Consider the following 20,253-nt stretch of genomic DNA (forward strand, 5'->3'; position numbering starts at 1 on the left):
ACACGGTTCAGAGCCGGCCGAAAGGGAAGCTCTGGGCCGAGCTTGCTGGTGGAGGCTTGCTGGAGAGGGGACCCAGGAAACCTGCCTCAGGTGCTGAGCCCAGAGATGTTTGCAGGAAGTGCCCGGGGCCTGGGCTGCAGGGAGCATCTCGACTCTCTGCACTGGAAAGCTGTGGATCCGCCTGTGAGCAGAGTGTGGACACACCCTGATTAAGAACCAGAATGAACCCCAGGCCTTTCTGGGGCAAAGTATCAAGGCAGGAAGCAAGAACTCCTAAGGAAGGCATCTGTAAGTCTGTCTGGAGCTTCATTCCCAGATGGTCTGACACAGGGCGTGGCCACTTGCCAGGCCACAGACACTGGGCAGGGTGGCCACATGCTACCTGGCGTTGGCTTGTCCCTGCCAGCTGACTGACGGATGGCTCTAAATAGCGGGCTGCCCGGTCTTCCAACTCCCAGCACAGCCGCCCATTCTGTTCGCCCCTTCAACTGTACAAATAGCCCTGGTTGCTTTTATTGTTTTTGTTTTAAAAAAAAGAAGACTCGGTCTTTGTCATTGAGTCCAGGTATTTTAAAAACACCAGCAAAGGCTATAACCAGGTCATGAAAATGTTGAATATTATCAAAGACGATACTAAAATATTCACAAAGATATTTACAAAAGCGATTCTTAAAATAATTGATTTGCATACTGAACAACACACTATTTGAAAAAACCTCGACGACAACGGGACAAAGGAAAAAAAGGGGCTGGGGCAATGGCAGCTTTCCTACAGAAAACCTCGTGCCGTCTGGGACAGTGACTGGAAGTCAACAGCTGGGGCCACCTTTCCGGTAAAACCCACAGAGGAGTGCTGGGGACCACCCACAGTGGACGGGAGAGCAGAAAGGGCCCCAGGCAGCGGCCGGGAAGGGTGCAAAGAATTTACAGATGGGACCCCTGAAACAAAGCGAACACAGGACAAGCTCCCCAGGAGGCCCTGGAGAGTGGTAAGCCAGATGGAGCAAAGCGGTGGAGGGAAGGCCAGAGGCTGCTTTTGCTTGAGTGAGCAGGAGTGTGGGGTGAGATTGTGATGGTGGAGGAGTGCAGGCAGGGGAGGCTGGCAGCCAAGGGCAGTGTCTGGGGCAGGCCCAGAAACACGCCCCCCTTCTCCCCCCATGCGTGCAGGTACATACTAGTGCACATGGCCATGGCCTGGGCTGCAGCCAGGGGTAGCTTGGAGCATAAGGACAGAGGGAGGGGCTGGACAGACACCATTGCCCTGGGCTCCGGTTTCTGCACCTCCCCAGCCTTTCCACACACTGCCCTTGCCATCTGATTGGACAAAGAGAACTAGGACACAGGGGGAAGTGGGCGTCCCACGGAAGTCTTGGAGAGGTGGCAGGAGAGGGACTAGGAGAAAAACAGAACACACAGACAGAAATGGTTTGCTTGCTGTCCAAGCGCAACGTTCCTTTTCTCCAGGTGACTTCATAGCTTTAAATCGTTGCTGTTTAAAAAGAGAGTGGCTTGGAGCAAAGTTAGAAGTTGCCGCTCCTGTTTGATTCTGACAGGTTATATGCCCCCGCCCCCCAACCAAGGGCACAATCACTTTGGTTGGGCGCACACCTGCTCTCTCTGTCCCCCAAGGCTGGGTCCTGTCTGAGCTTGGAGGTGGAGCCTCAGAGATGTCCTGGCCCTCTTTCCCACCAGTCCCCAAGCAGGAATGGCAGACTCCCTCTCAAACACAGAATCTTGTCCTTTTTCTCTGCTTTCTGAGAGAGTGTGTTTATGGGGTATCTTGGCTTAAAGGTCAGGGGTCAAACCGATGACCAGTGGCCCCCGAGAGACGTAGTCTTTCCCAGAGGTTTGTGCTTTTCTGTGGTGGGTGGTGGTGGGCGGGCTAGTCTCACTGCCACCAACTGCCAGCGCTCCTCCAAGGCTCGGGGCCCGTGCTGGGGCCCGGGGGCCTTCTCAGGCTCCACAGTCACTTAAGGGAGGCTCTGTACCAGGAAGCAGGGAGGCAGGGTTACAGTCTAAAAGATGGAAGAACCTTGGGGACACTGGAAGGTCATCTGGAATCGGCACACACGGAGGAACCGGGAAGCCACATCGGCGTGCGCCCTCTTATCGGGCTGGTTCCTCTCGGGAGGGTGGTCTTCAGGCCTGCGCTGGACATGGGCCCAAGCCCGGGGCGTGCAGGTGGGACGGGGACTCCAGACCCACACAGCCTTCCCGGCGCACCCTCCCTACCCCTCTGTTCTGAGAGGGCTGCAGCAGGGGAGGGTTTCCCGCCCCACAGCCTGTGGCTCTGGTGCGGGGCGGTCTGAGGGCACAGGCTCCCAGGTGGAAAAGTGTGTAGGGCAGGTGGGGTGGGAGGCAGAGTGTGGAGGAATGGCCCCGACTGGGTGGCCTTCAGTTGTTCTCAAACAGAGACAGGAGGTCATCGTTACTATTGCTCGGCAGGTCGGGGGGGTCCAGGTAAGACAGGAGCTCGTCAGGATTTGTGAGTTCGGGAAGGAGCTGGAAAAGAAGGAGTGACGAAGTTCAGATGAGGTGTGCCCGAGAGGCAGGCCCCGGGTGAGGAATGCAGGGGCGCCCTGGCCCGTCTCCCTCCACTTGCCTCTCAGGACCCTAGCCAAAAAAAAGGGGAGAGAACAGCCTTGGGCCTGGGCCCGCCAGGCATTCCCCCACACACACCAGCCACTGCACCGAGTGTGGGGCACCCCCGTGCTCATTTCAAGCCTGGGGAGCGGGACCCGCAGCCCACCAGCTGAGGCCTGAGCAGGGCTGACCCTTTTCAAGCATGGACTTCAGCCCTAAGCTGGGAAGGCCCCATGGTGGGTCACTTGGGCCTCCCAGCTGAAATCACATGCTTCATGTGTAAGCACAAGGATGTGGGCTGGTGGGAAGGCGGGAAGGTGAGTGGTTCCCGCAACCCCCTACCCACCATCCCTCTCTCAAGGGCTCGCTGCTCCTTGGTGAGCCTGTGGCTGGCTGGCAGCCATCCTTCCCTGTGGCCCCAGAGGGGTTGCAGACTGTCCCTACCCTCTACTGAGATATCCTTGGAGTCTGTCACATGGGAAGCCTCATGCATCTAAAGGCAGCCCCACTGGCCTGGCTGAGGGGGACACTGGGCGAGGACCTGAGATGGCTGCGCAGTGAGTGAGTCCTAGCTAGCACAGAGCCCTCTGATGCTGCTGGAGCAGAGGCTGACAGAGCAGGGCTGGGGGTGAAGAACAGGAGTGACTGACGACAGGCCTCCTCCCGGAGTCTGGCACCAGCTCTGTGGTGGGCATGGGAGGGGCCGGTGCTTGGTCCCATCCCGCCAGTCACATCCAGCAGCCCAGCCCCATCATCCAGGGTGACCCCCACCATCTTCCAGACTTCAGGGTAGGATCCCTGGCCCTCTGCTGCCCATGCTGGCCTGCCACCCCTGGCTGTGACCCAAGGTTGCCCCCTCTGCCCCCACCTTCTGTCACCCACATGGGGGTCTCTCGGAGTGAGCGATGGAGCAAGCGGAAGCAGGGCATGGACAACACGCGGACAAGAAAACTGGAGACAGACACACACCAGTGAGGCAGACAGACGGCCTCTCCCTCCAGCCCTCCCTGCCCAGGCCAGAGAGGCAGACACAGAAACCGCAAGCTCACCACTGGGGGAGGGCAGGGACCCTCCTGTGCTGCGCGAGGTACCCCGCAGGGCTTGGGTCAGAAGGTGGGTCAGGGCTGGGGTTCAGGGCTATGGCCAAAGGGACTGGGGGGACAGGAGCCAGCAGGGTGGGGACCCTCAGTGGTAACACTTCCCCGTCACGGGGCTTCCTGGTCTGGAGCCAGGTCTGGCTGAAGCCCTCCCGCCGCCCACCCACCTCCTCCCCTCGGGGCCTTGAGCCCTCACACCCACCCCTTCTCTCGGGCAGGTCCCGGCGCCAGGCCTAGCCCCAGGCCAAGGCGAGTGGCGACCCCAACTTACATCCAGCGAAGGCTCCGGCATGTCGGATGCTCCCTGCGCTCCGGCCTGACCCTCTAAGGCTGAGGAGGGGTTAAAGGTCAGGTCGCTGTGTGGATGGCTGCTGGGAGCGGCCTGTGGCGGCTGCCGGGGAGGCTGGGAAGGAGGAGGAGGAGGAGCCCCACTGTGATGTAATGGAGGCCCTGACTGGCTGCTGGGGTGTGGTACGTGCAAACCTTGTTGTATGGAGGGGTGGGGCTGGTCAGAGCTGCCAGCGTGTGGCATCTGTGGAGGAGGAGAGAGCGGGAGAGAAGAGAGGTGAGGTGAGGAGGCACGGCGACGATGCCTGGAGAAAATGAAACCCAACACAACCAGGGAAGTCACAACCCCCGAAACGTGGCCACCCAGTACGAGGCTGAACGTTGTTTCTGGGCAGAGAAACAGAAAAATTTCTCCCCCAAAACCGCCCATCGGGGAGGCTGCAGGGGGACGGCGGGGACCTCCCAGGCCACGTGGGGCCCCAGGAGGTGGGGAGGGCTTCGACACAAGCACAGACACGGGGAGCTGGGCCTGGGCTCCCCCAGGCCCCTCCGCCTCCCCGCCCAGACAACGAACAACAGCGAGGGCAGGATGGAGAAGCAGAATGGGCATGTTCCAGGGAGCAGGAGGCGGGAGGGCGGCTGCCGCAGCATGGTGCAGACCCCAAGCTGGGCAGCAGAGAGCAGACACAGACAGACAGCATCGGGCGGGCGTGCGGCTCAGGACTGGGTCTGCACCTCCCAAGTGGGCCCTGGGCAGGGGTGATGCTGGGCACGAAGGCACCTTCTGCCAGCCCGAAGTGTGCAGCAGCTGGGGTCTTGGCATAAGCCCTGCAGCCTGGGTGGAATCTGGCTGTCAGAGGAGCAGGGCTGGGTGGGCACCTGGCCAGCCAGGGGCATCTTCACACCCTGCCAGACCCTTTTCCTAGACATCCTACTTGGTCGGCACCAGCCCTCAAAAACACAGGGTTGTGAGGGAGGCAGGCACCTCTGGCACTCCAAGGACAACGGGACTGAGCGACGGTTCACCAATGGTGGGTGTCTTGCTGAGGGTGAGGCTGGCGGTGCCTCTCTAACAGATGAACTAGAGGACTCACACCCTCCCGTGGGCATGTGCACTGAAAACTGGGCTGTCTGTGGGTGGGTGGGTGAGATGTGAACATTCCCCTGCCAGTCTGCTGCTGTCCCAAGCAGACCCTCCTTCAAAGTGAAAGGCTGGGGAATCCTGCAGACCAAGCCCTGATCCCACTGCAAGCATCCCTGACAGCCCCCAGCCCCATTTTCACTCTGCCAGTGAAGGTGGCTCACGGATGCTCCAGGTGCTCCACTGGAACAGCAGCCTGGCACATGCTTCCTTGGTCTTTTCGTCCCCTCACCCTGCCCCATCCTGGGGCATGTTCTCCCCGTGTGCATTTAGAATTCGCAGCCACACCATCCTCAGTCTTCGCCCAATTCCAACTTCCTCTTCCTATTTCTCCTAAAACTGCTTCCCAGGCCTTGCTACGGGCCGGTCTCTGCCCATGGTTCAGGTGGCCCCTTCTCAGGGTACAGGGCCTCAACCCAATGTGGCCTTAGGGAGCACAGTGCCCTTTCAGTCCAAGCCCCAAGAATGCGATGACCTCGCAACTGTGATGCTGGAGACCTTGGGAGACCCGTTTATAAGACACATACAAGAGGCTGGAGGAATGGGCCACCACCCATGGTCAGTGAGAGGCCAGCTTGGGGCTCCCACTCCTGTAGACGCCCTCAGTGCCCACCCTGGGAGAGCAGGGAGGGCTCCACACTCCAGCTGTGCAGCCCAGCTCAAGAGAGACAGTCCCTGGATCTTCAGAGGCAGCTGTGCCCCTCAGCTCCGTATCTGGCTGGAACGTCTCTGGCCTGGAGGGGCAGGTGCTGTTGGAGCACTGCTGACACACCTGTCAACCTGCCATCAAGTATGGGCAGTCTGTGAGGGCAGCAGTATCTGGTTGGAGCGCTCTGGCCAGTCCCTGCGGGCATGGCAGTGCCTCCCAGCCTTGGGCTCAGCTGGGGGTGTGGCTGCCTCCACCTGGGCAGGCGTGGTAGGAGTTTACCTGTGACTGCCCTGCCCCAGCGGCCTGGCGCATCTGCACCTCCAGGTCTGTTTGCCCTCTAGTGAGAGCTCAGAAATGGAGGACAGGACCATCTAGAGAGCATCTTAAGGGGCTCCGAGGTCAACTCACAGGCTCAGATCCCGCCACACAGATGCAGGCAGTGGGGCTCACAGAAGGCAGGAGAAAGCTCGGTTGTCAAGGGGAAATAGACAGCATTCCCACTCCATATTCCAGTGGTAGGAACTGGAGGGTGCAGGATGTGTGTGTGTGTGGGGGGGGGTGTGATTTTGATGCCCTCTGGGTGTGGGATGCCCTCAGGACCCAGGAAGGGGCACCAGGAGAAGCCCCCAGAAATCACAAGCCCCATGGGGTACAGAGTAACTTTCAAAAACTTGGCCAAGGCTCCACAAAGCATCTGTTTCCCACTTGGACTCCTGGGGTCCTGAGGGAGAGTTGCTGCTCCCTCACCTAGAGTCCTGAGGCGATTCCATGGCAGGTGTGTGGAAGACAGTATAATCCAGAGGCTCCTTCCTGTGCAGGCCACCCAAGCCCACTGCCAGACATTGGCGGGACCCCAGGCCCTCTCCCTGGCTTGTGTGGCCCAGGACCCACAAAAAGCTCAGCGATGGCCCCTCCTCCCTAAGATGAGAGCCCAGAATGACTGAGACTTCAGACACACCACTTCAGCCTCTGGAGGCTTCAGTTTCTCCAAACCCCAACTGTTCTTCCTGCACCCATGCACTGCCGGGAGTTTTGCTCCATTAGCACAAGGCCTGTCTGTCCTGCTTACACCTGTCACACGGCCTGTGCAGAGCACAGCTCAGAAAACATTTGTTAAACTGAGTGGAACCACGTGGAGCTCACTGGATGAGGACTCCAGGGGACAGGAGGGTCTCCTGCCACTGCCACTGGGGCCACAGGAAGGGAGGGCCTGTGGACAGCACAGGATACCTTACCCCACCAGGGGCATCCTCAGCCACACAGGGCATATGTCAGTAAGTGTGAAACAGAACGAGAAGTGAATGCTCTTCAGATAATGAGACTTCCTAGCATTTCTTTTGTTGGAGGTGGTAATACCCTGAATTCAGATCCTTGGGGAAGAAGGGGACAAAAGTCGAGGTGGCTGGAACCGTGTTAGGTGAGTATAAGAGTGTGCAAGTGGGAGAGGGAGAGGGCTGATGGCGTGTGCTGGGTACTGGCAAGTGCATGCACATGTGTGTATGTATGCATGGAGGGGTGAGTGTTTGGGGAAGAGCCTGAAGCTCCTCCCATCTCCAGAGAATCCGAAGTCCTAGGTAAAACAGCCAAGTCCAAGGACGCTGACAGGCCACGACCTAGCCTCAGTCAGACCCCTCCTATTCCCTTCTGAGCCCACACATCCAAATGTTCATCCTCTGCCTTGCCTGGGAGGGAACAGGGTATCCAGATCCCAAGGCATCAACCCCAAAGGCTGGGGAATGGGGTGGGGTGAGGAGAAGGTACTCACAGTTTCCTGCATGGGGTGGCTGAGGGGTTTCTCAAGGGCGGCCATGTTGTTGGGCATGTCCGGGGGATGGGAGAGTTGGGGGGGCCCGTGCATGAAGTCATTCATGGATGTCCCTCCAGGGTTCCCGTGGGGGAAGTCAAAGTTGCCATGGCCTTGGTAGTTGTTGCCTAGGAAGGGATGAGATGGGGAGGGGAGAGGGTCACCCAGAGGGATAGTGGCCACCCCAGGGAACAGAGAGTGTGCAAAAATACAAGCCAAGTCCTTTTCCTCTTGCGAGGCTGCAGTTGGCCACAGCAGCCTGAGGCTTCCGGGCTGTAGGATGGAGTAGCCACGCAGCCCTGTCCCGTGGTCTGTGGTACCCCAGGGGATGTGCTGCCCTTACAGTTATGGAGGAGGGGGCAGAGTGGGAGAAAGGGGGAGGGCCAGGCTCCTGTGGGGAGTGGGGGACACAGCCTGAGCCCATAGCAGACCCGCTGAGCTACTCCCCAATGTGGGCACTTTTCATACCCAGCAAGACCCAGGCCCAGAGTGGGTGCAGGTTCTGCCAAGCCCACAAAGAAAGCTGCAACAGACTAAGGATGACGCGTGCAGAAGCCAGCTGTCCCGCCTCCCTGGTCACTGTGCCCTCCACCATGTGACGATGGCAAGGGTCAGAGGATCAGCAGGTTGGGAGGCTTGGCCCTTGGCACACTGTGGGAGTCTGGCTAGGTGGCCTAACTTCTCTGGGCCTCTCATGGGGACCTAAGATCAGGGATCCCAGCGGGAGCTGCCACCCAGTGGGGAGTACTTTCCAGTAATCAGTGGCGGTAGGGGTAAAACTTGGTCTGGGCAGCTGGGAGTATAAGGGCCAGTGTGTGACCTTGGTGGCTAAAGGCTAAGGCTCCAGGAACCTGGACTCTGTCCCTAGGAGGGCAGGAAAGTTGCAGGGAAAATGCAGATATCACGGAAAAAATATGGGAGGGCAGGGGGTAAGGCCAAGAACTCAGGTGAGTGTGTGTTGTCAGCAGACCCAGAGGAGATTGGCTGGGAAGAGGCAGCAGTCGTATCTCCCACCAGGGCAGGCTCTGAAGCCCCTGGGCTAGGCCCATGTACCCTTAAGTCTAGCAAACTGGGGATTGTTTTTTGGGAGGCGTGTTACTTTTCTCTCTTCAACCACATCCCTGGCCCCTGCCACCATCAGCACAGAAATTCTGTGCCCCTGTAGGGACTTGGGGCTGCCCTCCTTCTCCCTTCTTCCCTGCCTGGCATCACCCACCTTGGCTGCTGTAGTCGTTGGAGTTGGTGCCCCCCGGGGGAGGCGGGAGGGGGTAGGGGGACGGGCCGGGGCCCAGGGCTGCGATCATCTCCATGACGTTGGGCATGATCATCTGGCTGGGACTCATGGTCTTGAACCGCTTGGAGGGGATGCCGTCAGGGTCGTCCTTGATGTGTAAGTCCGACTTGATGGGCACTGGCCGCCAGCTGCACGTGGGATCGATGGTGACCTCTTCAAACTCGGAGCTGGGGGAGGAAGGGTGGCAGAGCTGAGGCTCTGGGGTGCCTGGCTTTGGGCATAAAAGCACCTTCAGCTCAGATAGACCCTAAGGTGACCTTGTTGAGGCGCCTGCCCCAACTCTGACCACACTGTGGACAAGGCACAAGCCTGGCAGGGATTTCTCCATATTTCTTTGACATATGGGGAGACTGAGGCTAGAAAAGCAAGTGGCTGGGCACAGGGCAGCTGGTCTCAAGGCCTCCCGCTTGGGGAGCAGCAGGTGGAGGGTCAGGGCGGGGCACTGTCAGCCTCCTGCTCTGGCTGGCTTTCATCCTTTCTGGGAAGTTAATTTGTCCCCAGATCCAGAGGCCCCTGAGGGTAAGCGACAGAGAGGTGGGGGATGTGGGTCACGGTCTGCTGGCCTGGGAGGGGAGGGCTGTGTCAGGGCTATCCACGTGTACACATTGCTCTATTCCAGGCCTTGTCCCCTCTCACCCCCTGCCCCTCGCTGGGGCCCCACTTACTGTTGGATGGCATTCAGGATTCCCCACATGTACTGATCCACCTCCAGGCCCTCCAGCAGAGCGGTTTTACTGGAAAAGGAGACGGGGAGCTTGGCCTCTGCTCCAGGACCCAAGGAGGTGGGGGCACAGCCCATCCACCTCAGTGTCAGTGCGGTCCCACCCCTGCTGCTGGTTACTACTGGAGGCACAAGAGAGGGGGACTCTGACCGCGTGACACCAAGGGACCACCTGGAGCCCCCATAACCTAAGCCCCTCTGCCATGTTTGGGTTCTGGTTTGCATTTAGGGCAGGTGGAGGTGGGAGGTAGCCGGCCCCTCCCCTCTGTGGTTGGGGGATGGGGGAAGCCCCCACCAGGGTGGGCATCACTCACTTGCACACAGGACACCTCCAGGTCCCTCTTTCACAATTCAGCTGCAGGTACGACTCCAGGTCAAAGCACTGCAGGCAGACAGACAGACAGACAGACAGAAACGGGTGAGACCAGGACTGTCAGAAACTGCCTCAATGTGCCTAAAGGACCCTTGGAATAACTTCCCCACCAGAAAGAAAGATAGGCTGTGGGAGAAACCCAGGGTTGGGGCTGGGTGGAGTGAAAGCAATGCCACCTTTCTACCACGCAGAGTCCTTATGCCTCCACCCCAGCATCCCTCACACCACACCTCCCATACCCCAAATGACCCTGTGCCTACATCCTCTGAGAAGCCTTCCTGGTCCCCACCCCAGCTGACTCTCACTGTTTTTTGCCCTGTAACAGCCCCTTTCAATGAGGCCAGGGGTAGCCCCTTCAGCCCAGTCCAGGCACGGAAGACAAGTCTGATCAGGTTCATCGATCTGTATCACACAGCTAAGGTGACCAGACCATCCTCTTGCCCACAACATTCTTTTGGAGGGAGGAGAGGAAGCTCCTGTCCCACTGCACCCTCAGGACCAGCTGTAGGTGACAGCCCTGGGCCCCTTCTGCATGCCCACCACACCTAGGTTACAGAGGACGGCTCCTTGTTCTTCTTCCAGGCTGGGCTGCCCACATTTACTCATTGCTCTGTCACTGCCTGCTCAGACTGGGACTGTCACTCACACCAGGGCCACTTCCTGAACACTGGCTTGATGCAAGGCCCTGGACAGAGGCATGAATTGGACAGTGGTGTCCCTGCTCTTGGGCCCCCAATCAGCCCTGCCATGTGTGTGGGACTTCCAACTGGCATCTGCCATCTGCCAGGGCAGGGGCTGTCCAAAACCATTTCTGCAGCCCCTTTGGCCTTAAGCACACGGAAAAGATGCTCAAAGATAAATGATGGCTGAAATTAATGAGTGATGTCAGCTGCTGATCTCCATGACATCCTTCTGGACAGTGTTTGGACAGGCCCTGTTGCCCCTCTGCCTACCCCTCACCATCCCAGCCAGAATCTAGGTGGCTTGCCAGAGCTGTGCTTTCTGGGGACGCTCACCTGGACATGCTTGCAATCGTGTCCTCGAGCAGGCAGCTGGATGCGCCGGAATGTGATGGGGCACTTCAGAGACACCTTGATGGCTGTCTGCTCCACCCCATCCTCCCCGTTGAGGGTCGTGTTGCCCGAGGAGGCAGCCACGCTGCTGAAATTCCGCTTGACTGCGGGGCAGGAGGCACAGACAGGTGAGGATGGCAAGGCCGTCCTACAGAGGTGGGGGGTCTGCACATGCTCCCCATTTCCTCGTGCAACTGGGGCACGTCCTGGTCCTCCTCCCAGCCCACACCAAACACGGAGAGGGCCCACAGTGTGTCAGTCATAGGGCTGGGTGCCCGGGCTGCTGTCTCCATGTGGGACGCGTGTGGTGTGTGTGTGCCCGAGGAGGTGGCTGCGGCAGTTCCTCTATCTCTGCAAAGCAGGCCCTGCCTTCGCTAGGAAGGGGGATGTCTGCAAAGCTCATGGAAAGTCGGTCTGGCACTTCTCTGATTTACTGGGTCAGTTTCAGTGAAAAGCCCCCTCAGACACTCCTGCACTTCACTCTGCACATGTGGAAATGGAAATGAACAGCTGCCTGCTGGAATCCCAGGGCTCAGGGCAGCAACGTGAAGAGCGGCCTTGTACCTCCTGCACAGGGCCTCTGAGTTCACACCCGGGGTGGTCTCCTTTAAATGGGACTCCAAGCCAAGTCCTTCCATCCCAACTTTTTTTTTTTTGTGGCAGTGTCTTGCTGTGTCACCCACATTGGAGTGCAGTGGCGTGATCATGGCTCACTGCAGCCTTGACCTCCCTGGCTCAAACAATTCTCCCACCTCAGCCTTCTGAGCAGCTGGGACCACAGGCACAAGCCACCACTCTTGGCTAATTTTTTATTTTTCTGTGGAGACAGGCTCTCACTATGTGGTCAGGCTAGTCTTGAATTCCTGGACTCCCTCCTCAGCCTCCCAAAGTGCCGGAATTATAGGCATGAGCTACTGTGCCCAGTCCTCTCCTGAGTTTAAGCATGAACTGGCCAGATGTGGTGGCTCATGTCTGTAATTCCAGCACTTTGGGAGGCCGAGGCGGGCGGATCGCGAGGTCAGGAGATCGAGACCATCCTGGCTAACATGGCGAAACCCCGTCTCTACAAAAATACAAAAAAATTAGCCGGGCGTGGTAGCGGGTGCCTGTACTCCCAACTACTCGGGAGGCTGAGGCAGGAGAACGGCGTGAGCCCGGGAGGTGGAGCTTGCAGTGAGCCGAGATCGTGCCACTGCACTCCAGCCTGGTCAACAGAGCAAGACTCCATCTCAAAAAAAAAAAAAAAAGCATGAGCTGTTGAGGTAGAGAAGCCAATCTGGAATCCACCCTCCGTGTCTTCCACCTGATGAAGATCCCCTTTTCTGTAAATCCTCTCATCTTTTAAAGGCCTGGCCCAGGTCTTCACCTCCTCCAGGAAGCCTGCTTCCTGACATTTTGTTTTAATCTGCCTCATGTGCTGCTGTTGCAGGTATGCTTGTTCTGGCTCCCAAGCTGGACTACCAGCTCTTCCACACAGGTCCCAGAACTCCCACCAGCACTTATGGCCCCCAGCTTGTCTGGTCATGACAACAGCCCGAGGAGGAGGGCAGGAGCCTCAGGATGGGGCATGCTCAGGGACACTCCAGGCCTGGTGGCGACATGCATGGAGGCAAACGTCAGTCCCAGGTGAATGGTGACTGCTTCTTAGTCCCAAACTCAGGCGGGGCTGGGGTCTGGCCCTCACTCCTTGTCCCCACCCTGACTCACTTTTTGTGATACAGTGCTCTGCGGGCAGGAGGCGCTTCTTGAGGAGTCCTTGCAGCACAGAGCGGACGGAGGGCCGGTGCACCAGCTGCAGCACGAAGAGGTGTGACTGCGGGGAGAGAGCAGACACTCGGTTTCTGCACACTGTCATCATGCCCCGCCCTGCCTGCAGCCTCAGCAGCCCTAGACTGCTCCCAAGATCCCACAGCCGGCCTAGGAGACACTCCCCCAGCATGTGTCCTGGGACTTGTGAGCCTGAACACCACTCTGGAAAGGCCGCCTCTGCTGCAGATCGACAAGGTGGACTTTGACACTGAAATACCCTCTGGATAAGGTTATAGGACACATGGCTTTAGGGCTGGGTTCCACTTCACTTCCTAACCTCCCCTACCACTGCCTTCCCATCATGTGTCCTCAGCCCTTCCGGCCAGGGTGCTCATCCCTCGCTTCGCCCTTCCAGGAAGCCTTCCAGAACGCACACCCCAAACGTCCACCCATCAGTTGCCTTACTCTGACAGTTGTGCAGCCTCACACAGTACATCACATTCCCCAGTCGGAATGGGATGTGCTGCCCAGGTCTGTGACCCCTGTCTCTGTGTGGGATCTGTGCCCGTAAGCTCACAAGGGCAGGATCAGAGTGCTTCCTTCTCCATGCCCCTACAGAGAGGCCAGTGGAGTGGGGCACACATTTACTTCCACTGGGGCCGGAGCAAGCCCTGTGTGTTGGGCCCTGAGCTTCAGGGCACATGAGGGTGGCTGACAGCTGGTCCTAGGTAACAAGTCACGGGTTGGAAGGACCCCCATACATGACTCTAAGACAAGAGGGTTGGGAAAGAAGGGAACGCGTTAACTCCAGGTTTGGGGGAGTTGGGTCTGGGGAGAAAGGTGCTGACAATGACAACTACTGGTGAATGAGGCAAGCAGGACATGGCTTCGAGGAACAGAGAACCGCACCAATGAATGAAGGGCAGGGAGGAGGGGCCAGGAGGGGTGAATCGGAGGCATACGTGGAGAACAGATGGAGGCCTAGTGTCCAGGGGAAGAGGCCACATCTGAAGCCAGGGCATAGTGGCTTTGAAGGCCCAACGGTTTGAAGGTTATTGCACAGGCCCTAGGTGGGGAGCAGGTAAGGGCACACTATATCTTTGGTGGCTGTGGGCACAGGGGCTGGTGACCCAAGGACAAGGCTGAGGACCAGAGTGGGGCAGGGTGTCCCGCACTCCCACACCGTGCAACAGGGACTGCCCGTGCCACCGCTGCCCCCAGCCCGCCACACTCACGCAGCAGCAAGCCGTGACAGTGATCTGGATGGTGTTGCGACCCGGCTGGCACACGTGCTTCAGATGCAGGGGCTTGTGGGAGGTCTTGTTGTCGCCGCGCTCAATGGTGAGGGGCGTGGCGTTCACGCTGACCTGCACCGAGGCGGGCCAGTTGGTGTTCATCTGCCGGTCCTCGTGGTGGTAGCACTTGAACTGCAGCTCCAGGTCAGACCTAGGTGGGGTACGGGGGTGCTCAGGGCAGCTCTGCCAGGGGGCTGTCCACGGCCTCTGTGACCTCGAGCCAGGCCACACACCTCTGAACGCACCACAACCTCCGAGACCCTTAGGACCCCATCCCTGACCCCAACGGTTCCCCTAGCCTGAGTTCTCCTCTCCCATTCTGGATACTCCCTCTACAACCAAACTGCCCCCAAGATCCCCGCACACCCATCATTCCCGCCACACCCCACAGCTGCTCTAGCTCCCATCTCCCTGGACTGTCCTCCCTGTAGGGGTCAACTCTTGGCTCCCTAGGTCAGAGACAGAGGGGCAAAAGAACAGGCACTCATTTGACAAGACCTGCTGTGAGGCCAGCCAAGCCCGTCTCCAGACCTGCTGGGAACTGTCCTCTCAGGTCACGGCCATTTCTGGTTCTGAGCACTCCCCAAGGAGGCCCCCCAGGACGCAGCACTGAGGAGTGTCAGGAACCAGCAGTGACCACGTATGCGTGACAACCAAGCCAGGAGGAGGAGGTCTCCCAGGCCAGGACGCTCCCAGGTAAGAAGCGTGGGTGAGCAGGGTGCAGGCAGGCAGCATAGTGGTTTGTCCCGTGCCAGGAGCCTCTGCCCTCCTGCCTGAGTGTTGCAGCTCCTGTGTTCTGAACGCCCACACCAGCTATCTGTGGCCACCTCGCCCAGCCTGCTCAGCCTGGTCAAGAAAACAGCAGGGGTGTGTGTGCACATGCCAGGCACAGACCCAGCTCTTGCCCTGGAGATGCTCACTGGGCAATCGAGGGGGTCTGAGTCACAAGCACAGTGAGACAGGGTGAGTCTTGCCTGAGGATGAAGGACTGAAGGGTGGAGACCCCTAGGATTGGTTCTGGCATCCTGGAGACCTGGGCCCAAGTCCCAGCTCTGCCCCGGCTAGCTGTGAAAACTCACACAAGCCAATTCACTTCTCTGGCCTCAGCTTCCTCCTCTGTCAAAAGGGAAAGTGTTGCCCATTTCCAAGATCAAAGTAGGTCACATGTAGAAGGTGCTGAGCATGGGCCTGGCTCAGCAGGGAACCTCCGGACCTTGCGTTCCAGCATGTGCCGAAGTGTCTGAGCAGCAGCCCTGCCCAATGGTCAGCCCCTTGCAATTGGCGGGGCCTGCCTGACCCAGGCCTGGCCCCTGCACCAGCATCATCTCTGCATTCCTGGCTCTGGTCACCTGAGTCACACTCGAATTCTTGACTTCATTCCCTCTTGTCAGCTCACGGTCTCAGATGGGATACACAGCTTCCCAGCCTAGGTCTGAGCCAGCCACCTTTTCCTCTGGGGTGAGTGACAGCTGCTCCCTGCCCTTAGGCCATGATACCTTGACTGCTCATCTCCCGGTGCCCCTGCAGACTTCCCATGACAACCGCAGGACAGGGCCCAGTCAATGATGCCGAACACGTGAAGGTGACAGAAGATGCTGCCACCACCTGCCCAGGGCCACACTCGGGCCCAAGGAAGCCATCCCGGGGGACCTCCTTCATCCCGCCTGGGCTGGCGCCCCTGCCCTGACACGCACCTCCACATCAGCGTCTGGTGGACCGTGGGCCGCAGGTGGAACACATGGTTGCTGACAGCCAGGTTGTGCTCCAGGCGGAAGGGCTCCAGCACCACGCCATCCCGCACGGGGAATGTGAGCCGCAGCTCGTCATTGTGGTTGGCTGGGGCGAGGAGAGGAGGTGGGTGAGCCACAAGCCCCAGCTGCCATGGGTTCCTGGGCTGTGGGTGGGACTTGCTCACCCTGGGCTGCACGCTCAGAGGAAGGCAGGGGTGTGTAAACAGGGCCAGAGACATAGCCAGGCCAAGGGCATACCAGTGAGTCATGGCTTCTTCGATTCTACACGGCCCCACCCCAGCTACTCATCATCTCTTCTTCCACCCGCCTCCCTGCCTCCTTCCGTGGCTGGGTACAGATTTTCCTCCCAGCCTCCAGGCACCCAGGCAGCAGTGAGATGGGCTGTCTGTGGGCAGCGCACCCCTCCTTGAATGTGCCCCTGGGTATCGCACCTGCTCTCAAGTCTCTGTCCTTTCTGCATGCCCAATCCCCAGGCAGCCTGACTACTAAGCCCCCTGCTCCCAGCCCACTGGGGGGCCCAAATGGAGCCGCCCAACAGAGGGAGGTGGGGCCCTCACCTGGGGGTGGCGGCAGAGCGCTCATATTTGGCTTGATGTCAGGCGGGAAGGGTGGTTTGACGTCTTGGCTGGGGGACAGGTATGGAGGGATGCTGCTCCCAGGGGTCATGGGGGGTGTGGGGTTCCCTGGAACAGGCGAGTGGGGGTAATTTGCCACAGGAACCGGCCTGGGAGGCTGGAGAGAAAGAGAAGACACACATAGGTTATGGGATCCCGGAGACAGAAGGGGCCATGGCTATGTACATACACTGCACTCACCCCAGGGGCCCGGGGCCATGCCCCTCGGGAGGAGAGCCTCCACCAGGGAAACCCTTCTCTCTCACAGATCTCTGTCCCGCTCAGAAGACAGCCTTGGGAAGGGCCTCCCCACCCTTCATCTGGGTCTCACCACTGAGCTCCTGTGTCAGGTGCATGTGGACACCCTTACCCATCCATGTGACAAATGGGGACACAGAGGCTCAGGGTCGGGGGCTTGCGCAGAACAACCTTGGAGGACAGGACAGCAGGAATAAAGCCCAGGCCTCCTGTCACCCGACCAGGTGGGCTTCAAACATCACGACTCAAGGCCACACCCTCTATGCCTACCCATCAGGGTCCCCAGATGGAGTCGGGGCCTGCAGAATCTGGGGCCCAGGTTCCCCAGGAGCCCCTCTCCCTCTTCTTGTTTTCAAGACCAGCCAGGCTGACACTTTACCCTGGGGCCCACCCCACCTGGAGCTGTGGATTCTCAGTCCTGAGCATCTCTGTCCCCAGCACAGGGGACCAGTGAGTGCACCCGCACCCATGGGCCCCTCTGAATGTCCAGAGAGGCTGGAGCAGGAACAGTGAGAGCCTTTAGAGGTAACAACTGCCTGTGGCTTAGAATTTGTAAATTAAATCGGAACATACCCTGTTGACGTTCCCTTGGCTGTAGTTACTGTAGCTGCTTCCCGAGAACGTGTTGTTTTGTCCATTAAACTGCTCTGGCTGTTAAAACAAGATAAACAACGCTGAGTAGGGGGCAGAAAAGCCATCAGAAGCCCGCTCTCCCTCCGGACAGTAAAATCTGCCAGGAGCACAGGGATGCTACAGGGGCCCATCCACTGCTGGGCTGCGGAGGGAGCGGGGCGGGACAGCTACACCTCGGCGACAGCATTTTGCCTCTCTCTGTCCCTAGTTATTAATTTAGCAGAAGTTACAAAAAGAGCAACACCTAATACACCTAATATGCTGAAGTTGGAGCAAAATGGTAAACCTGTTCAGTGGATGACCATAATAAATTAGCATGATTTTTGGCAAATAAATGTAAAACAGTAAAGTGTCTTCTTTACTCCCAAGAACATATTTTATAATAATCCTAAGGAACGGAGAGGCTATATGCCTAAAGATCCTCATCACAGTATTATTTCTAAAGTGAAACATCAGAAGCAACCCCAATACCTAACAGAGGGAATAATAAAATATGATATGGTGATCTCAGCAGAATATTAGGCAGCCATTAAAAGTAAAAACCCCAGGGGCTCTGGCAGCAGTAAGTAACATTCTTATTATTTCATGTTAAGTCAAAGGTACAGATTCAAAGGTACAGCTGTAATAACAATTTTATAACATGTTAGTGCCCACCTGCACACAGAGAGACAAAGTTTAGAATGAAATGTGAATATATACAGGGCGTGTGCTTTTTTTTTAAAATAAAATATATTTCCTTTATTATTTTGTGAGTGCCAGGAATAAGAAAAGGAGAAAAAAAAAAACCCGTCATCTGAGACCAATGAGAATAGGAACTGAGAAAAGCCACTCTGACATTCTGGCCACCGAACTTCGCCCTGAACACATGGGGACGTTCAGAAATCACCCACGCCTTGCTGTCCTTGGGGCTCACACACGCAGGGTCAGAGTGATCCCGGTGGAGTTAGGGGTCTGAGGTGGTTAGTAGTGAAGGGGCCCCGTGGGTGGTGGCGAGGCTGGGACTGACCTTGTAATACTGCCCCATGTTGACCGTCGGGGGCGGGTACTGCCCGGAGCTCGGCTGGCTGGGCATCCTCTGTCCCGGGTAGTTGGGGGAGGTGAGTGGCCTCGGGGGGTTGGGGGTTGGGTACTGGCCTGGCTGGGTGGGGAACTGGCTGTTTGGTCCATATTGCTGGTTTCCATAGTTGGGCTGTGGTGGGAGAGAAAGGAGAGGGGAAACACGTTCAATGTTGCCAATGTCACATAGCCAGGTCACCTGAATACCGGGACGGGGCCCACCTCTTCTCATTTGCTCCTGCTGTTTCCCACCCACAAAACCAGATGATGCTTGAGCCCGTTCTCGTCCTGACATCCAGGAGCATTTTGTTCTGCCTGTCCAGCTCACAGGCCACCTTCCCTTGAGGCCGTTCTTCCTGGAGCACATGCGCCCCCTCAACTCCAGGGACACTTTCAGAGCCTCTTGCTCACACCATTATGAGGGGCCTGATTCTAACTCCCCTGACCTTTGCGTCTCTCCTGGCGCCTGGGTTAGGGCTGTGCTCCCCAATGGGTACCCCAATGTGACAGGAGAACACAGTCAATAGGATGAACTTCCAGAAAGGAACCCCCTGTGCCCCTGCATTCTGAGGATGAACCTGGGTGCCATTGTCCTCGTACTCCCCTTGGAGCAGAACACACACCTAGCGTTCAGTTCGGGACCATCGACAACCTGCCACCTGTGCAGGAGGCGGGAGAGCCAGGCTGGTGAAGGAACGAGACAACTTCTCCCAGGAGAGGCAATTTAGAGAAGAGAGAGCACCACTCTCTAGCCACCTTCCCTGTCTGGAAAATCAGGTGACCCTCAGGGCCACGTGACATCCTGTGAGTCAGTGGTTTCTTCTTCCCCATCTGAGTGGCTCTCTTGCCTAGAGGTCCTGCTGGTGGCTGTGCCCCAGTGCCTGACAAAATGCCCACAATGCTTACTCAACAAATGAACGATGGACTTGGGGATAAATGTCAGAGTGTCAGTGTGGAAGAATCTGCAACTCATGTTGTAACACGGTGGCTGCTCTGGGTGACAGTAAGGCACCGACCACAGGAGGTGCAGAAGACGTAGCTGGTGCCTACCTGCCCACCAAGCTAGAGAAGAGAGTCCTCTGTGGGACCAGATGACCCAACCCCTGTCCTAAGGTTCCAACAATTCAAATACTGTGTGAGCAAGCCATGGCAAGGGGAAGGCAGGCCAGTCTTCCCAGACAGGATCGGGCCACACAGGCTGTGACCACCCAGTGCTGGAGCTGGGTAGCAGCAGCATTCTATGAAAAGGATGATTAATTTAGTAAAAACACGGAGAGCCTTTGGTGTGCTCTCTTTAGGCAGGCAAAAGCCATGAGCATGACACTGGTGCAGGTGCAGGGGTGACACCAATGACCAGGAATTCCGCTGAAGCCTTGTCCGAGATTGCCTGCTTTGCTGTGGGCTAACAGATGCATCCCCAGCACAGCCAGTGGGACACTGGGATTTTGGGCACAGGGTGGCTGAGAAAAGGCCTAGAAACCGCATGGGGGCTGTGTGCCAGGAGAGGTGCCAATAGCTTGAGGCTCCCCCAAACTCAGGACCCAGGAGCCAATGGTCTTTCTCTGGCCAGCATTGTTTTCTGAGGGTTCACTTGTGACACCCTCTCCAGGAAGCCTGCCTTCTCTGACTCACATTGAGTTCTGTGCAGTCTGCTACGCTTCATTCTCTGGTGAGTCTCGGCTCAAAACTTCTTTCCTGCTAAAATCTCACTTCCCAGAGGGCAGGAGGTATGGATTTTACTTCCCTAAATCTTCCCCAACACCTTGGCTGAGCTGGCTGTGCAGCCCAAGAGGCAGTGTCACTTCCTATACAGTGACCAAGTGTGGATGGAAACAAAAGCTAAGAAACATGCTGCCTGCCTTCCAGTCACTTCC

The 20,253-nt window shown here is 57.8% G+C and overlaps 2 protein-coding genes across 11 annotated transcripts in view; both read right to left on the reverse strand.

The window, feature by feature from the left end:
- The window catches only part of PPIF (peptidylprolyl isomerase F), an 860,147-nt gene that overhangs the window by 39,597 nt on the left and 800,297 nt on the right, over window positions 1-20,253 (reverse strand). The window lies entirely within an intron of this gene.
- The window catches only part of ZMIZ1 (zinc finger MIZ-type containing 1), a 241,636-nt gene continuing 222,321 nt past the window's right edge, over window positions 939-20,253 (reverse strand). For 9 of the 10 annotated variants that reach the window (XM_050803398.1, XM_050803400.1, XM_050803399.1 and 6 more), the window contains 13 exons: window positions 18,330-18,512; window positions 17,264-17,341; window positions 16,376-16,550; window positions 15,762-15,903; window positions 14,008-14,218; window positions 12,731-12,836; window positions 10,967-11,127; window positions 9,892-9,959; window positions 9,522-9,590; window positions 8,779-9,023; window positions 7,524-7,690; window positions 3,952-4,212; window positions 939-2,502 (listed from right to left, as the gene is read on the reverse strand). In XM_050803398.1, coding sequence (XP_050659355.1) covers window positions 2,395-2,502; window positions 3,952-4,212; window positions 7,524-7,690; window positions 8,779-9,023; window positions 9,522-9,590; window positions 9,892-9,959; window positions 10,967-11,127; window positions 12,731-12,836; window positions 14,008-14,218; window positions 15,762-15,903; window positions 16,376-16,550; window positions 17,264-17,341; window positions 18,330-18,512 — 1,974 coding nt within the window. In that variant the 3' untranslated portion in view covers window positions 939-2,394. The remainder of the gene's footprint in view (window positions 2,503-3,951; window positions 4,213-7,523; window positions 7,691-8,778; window positions 9,024-9,521; window positions 9,591-9,891; window positions 9,960-10,966; window positions 11,128-12,730; window positions 12,837-14,007; window positions 14,219-15,761; window positions 15,904-16,375; window positions 16,551-17,263; window positions 17,342-18,329; window positions 18,513-20,253) is intronic. The other variant, XM_050803396.1, reaches the window with a different exon arrangement.

The sequence above is a fragment of the Macaca thibetana genome, chromosome 9, assembly GCF_024542745.1.
Source record: "Macaca thibetana thibetana isolate TM-01 chromosome 9, ASM2454274v1, whole genome shotgun sequence".
Classification (NCBI taxonomy): domain Eukaryota; kingdom Metazoa; phylum Chordata; class Mammalia; order Primates; family Cercopithecidae; genus Macaca; species Macaca thibetana.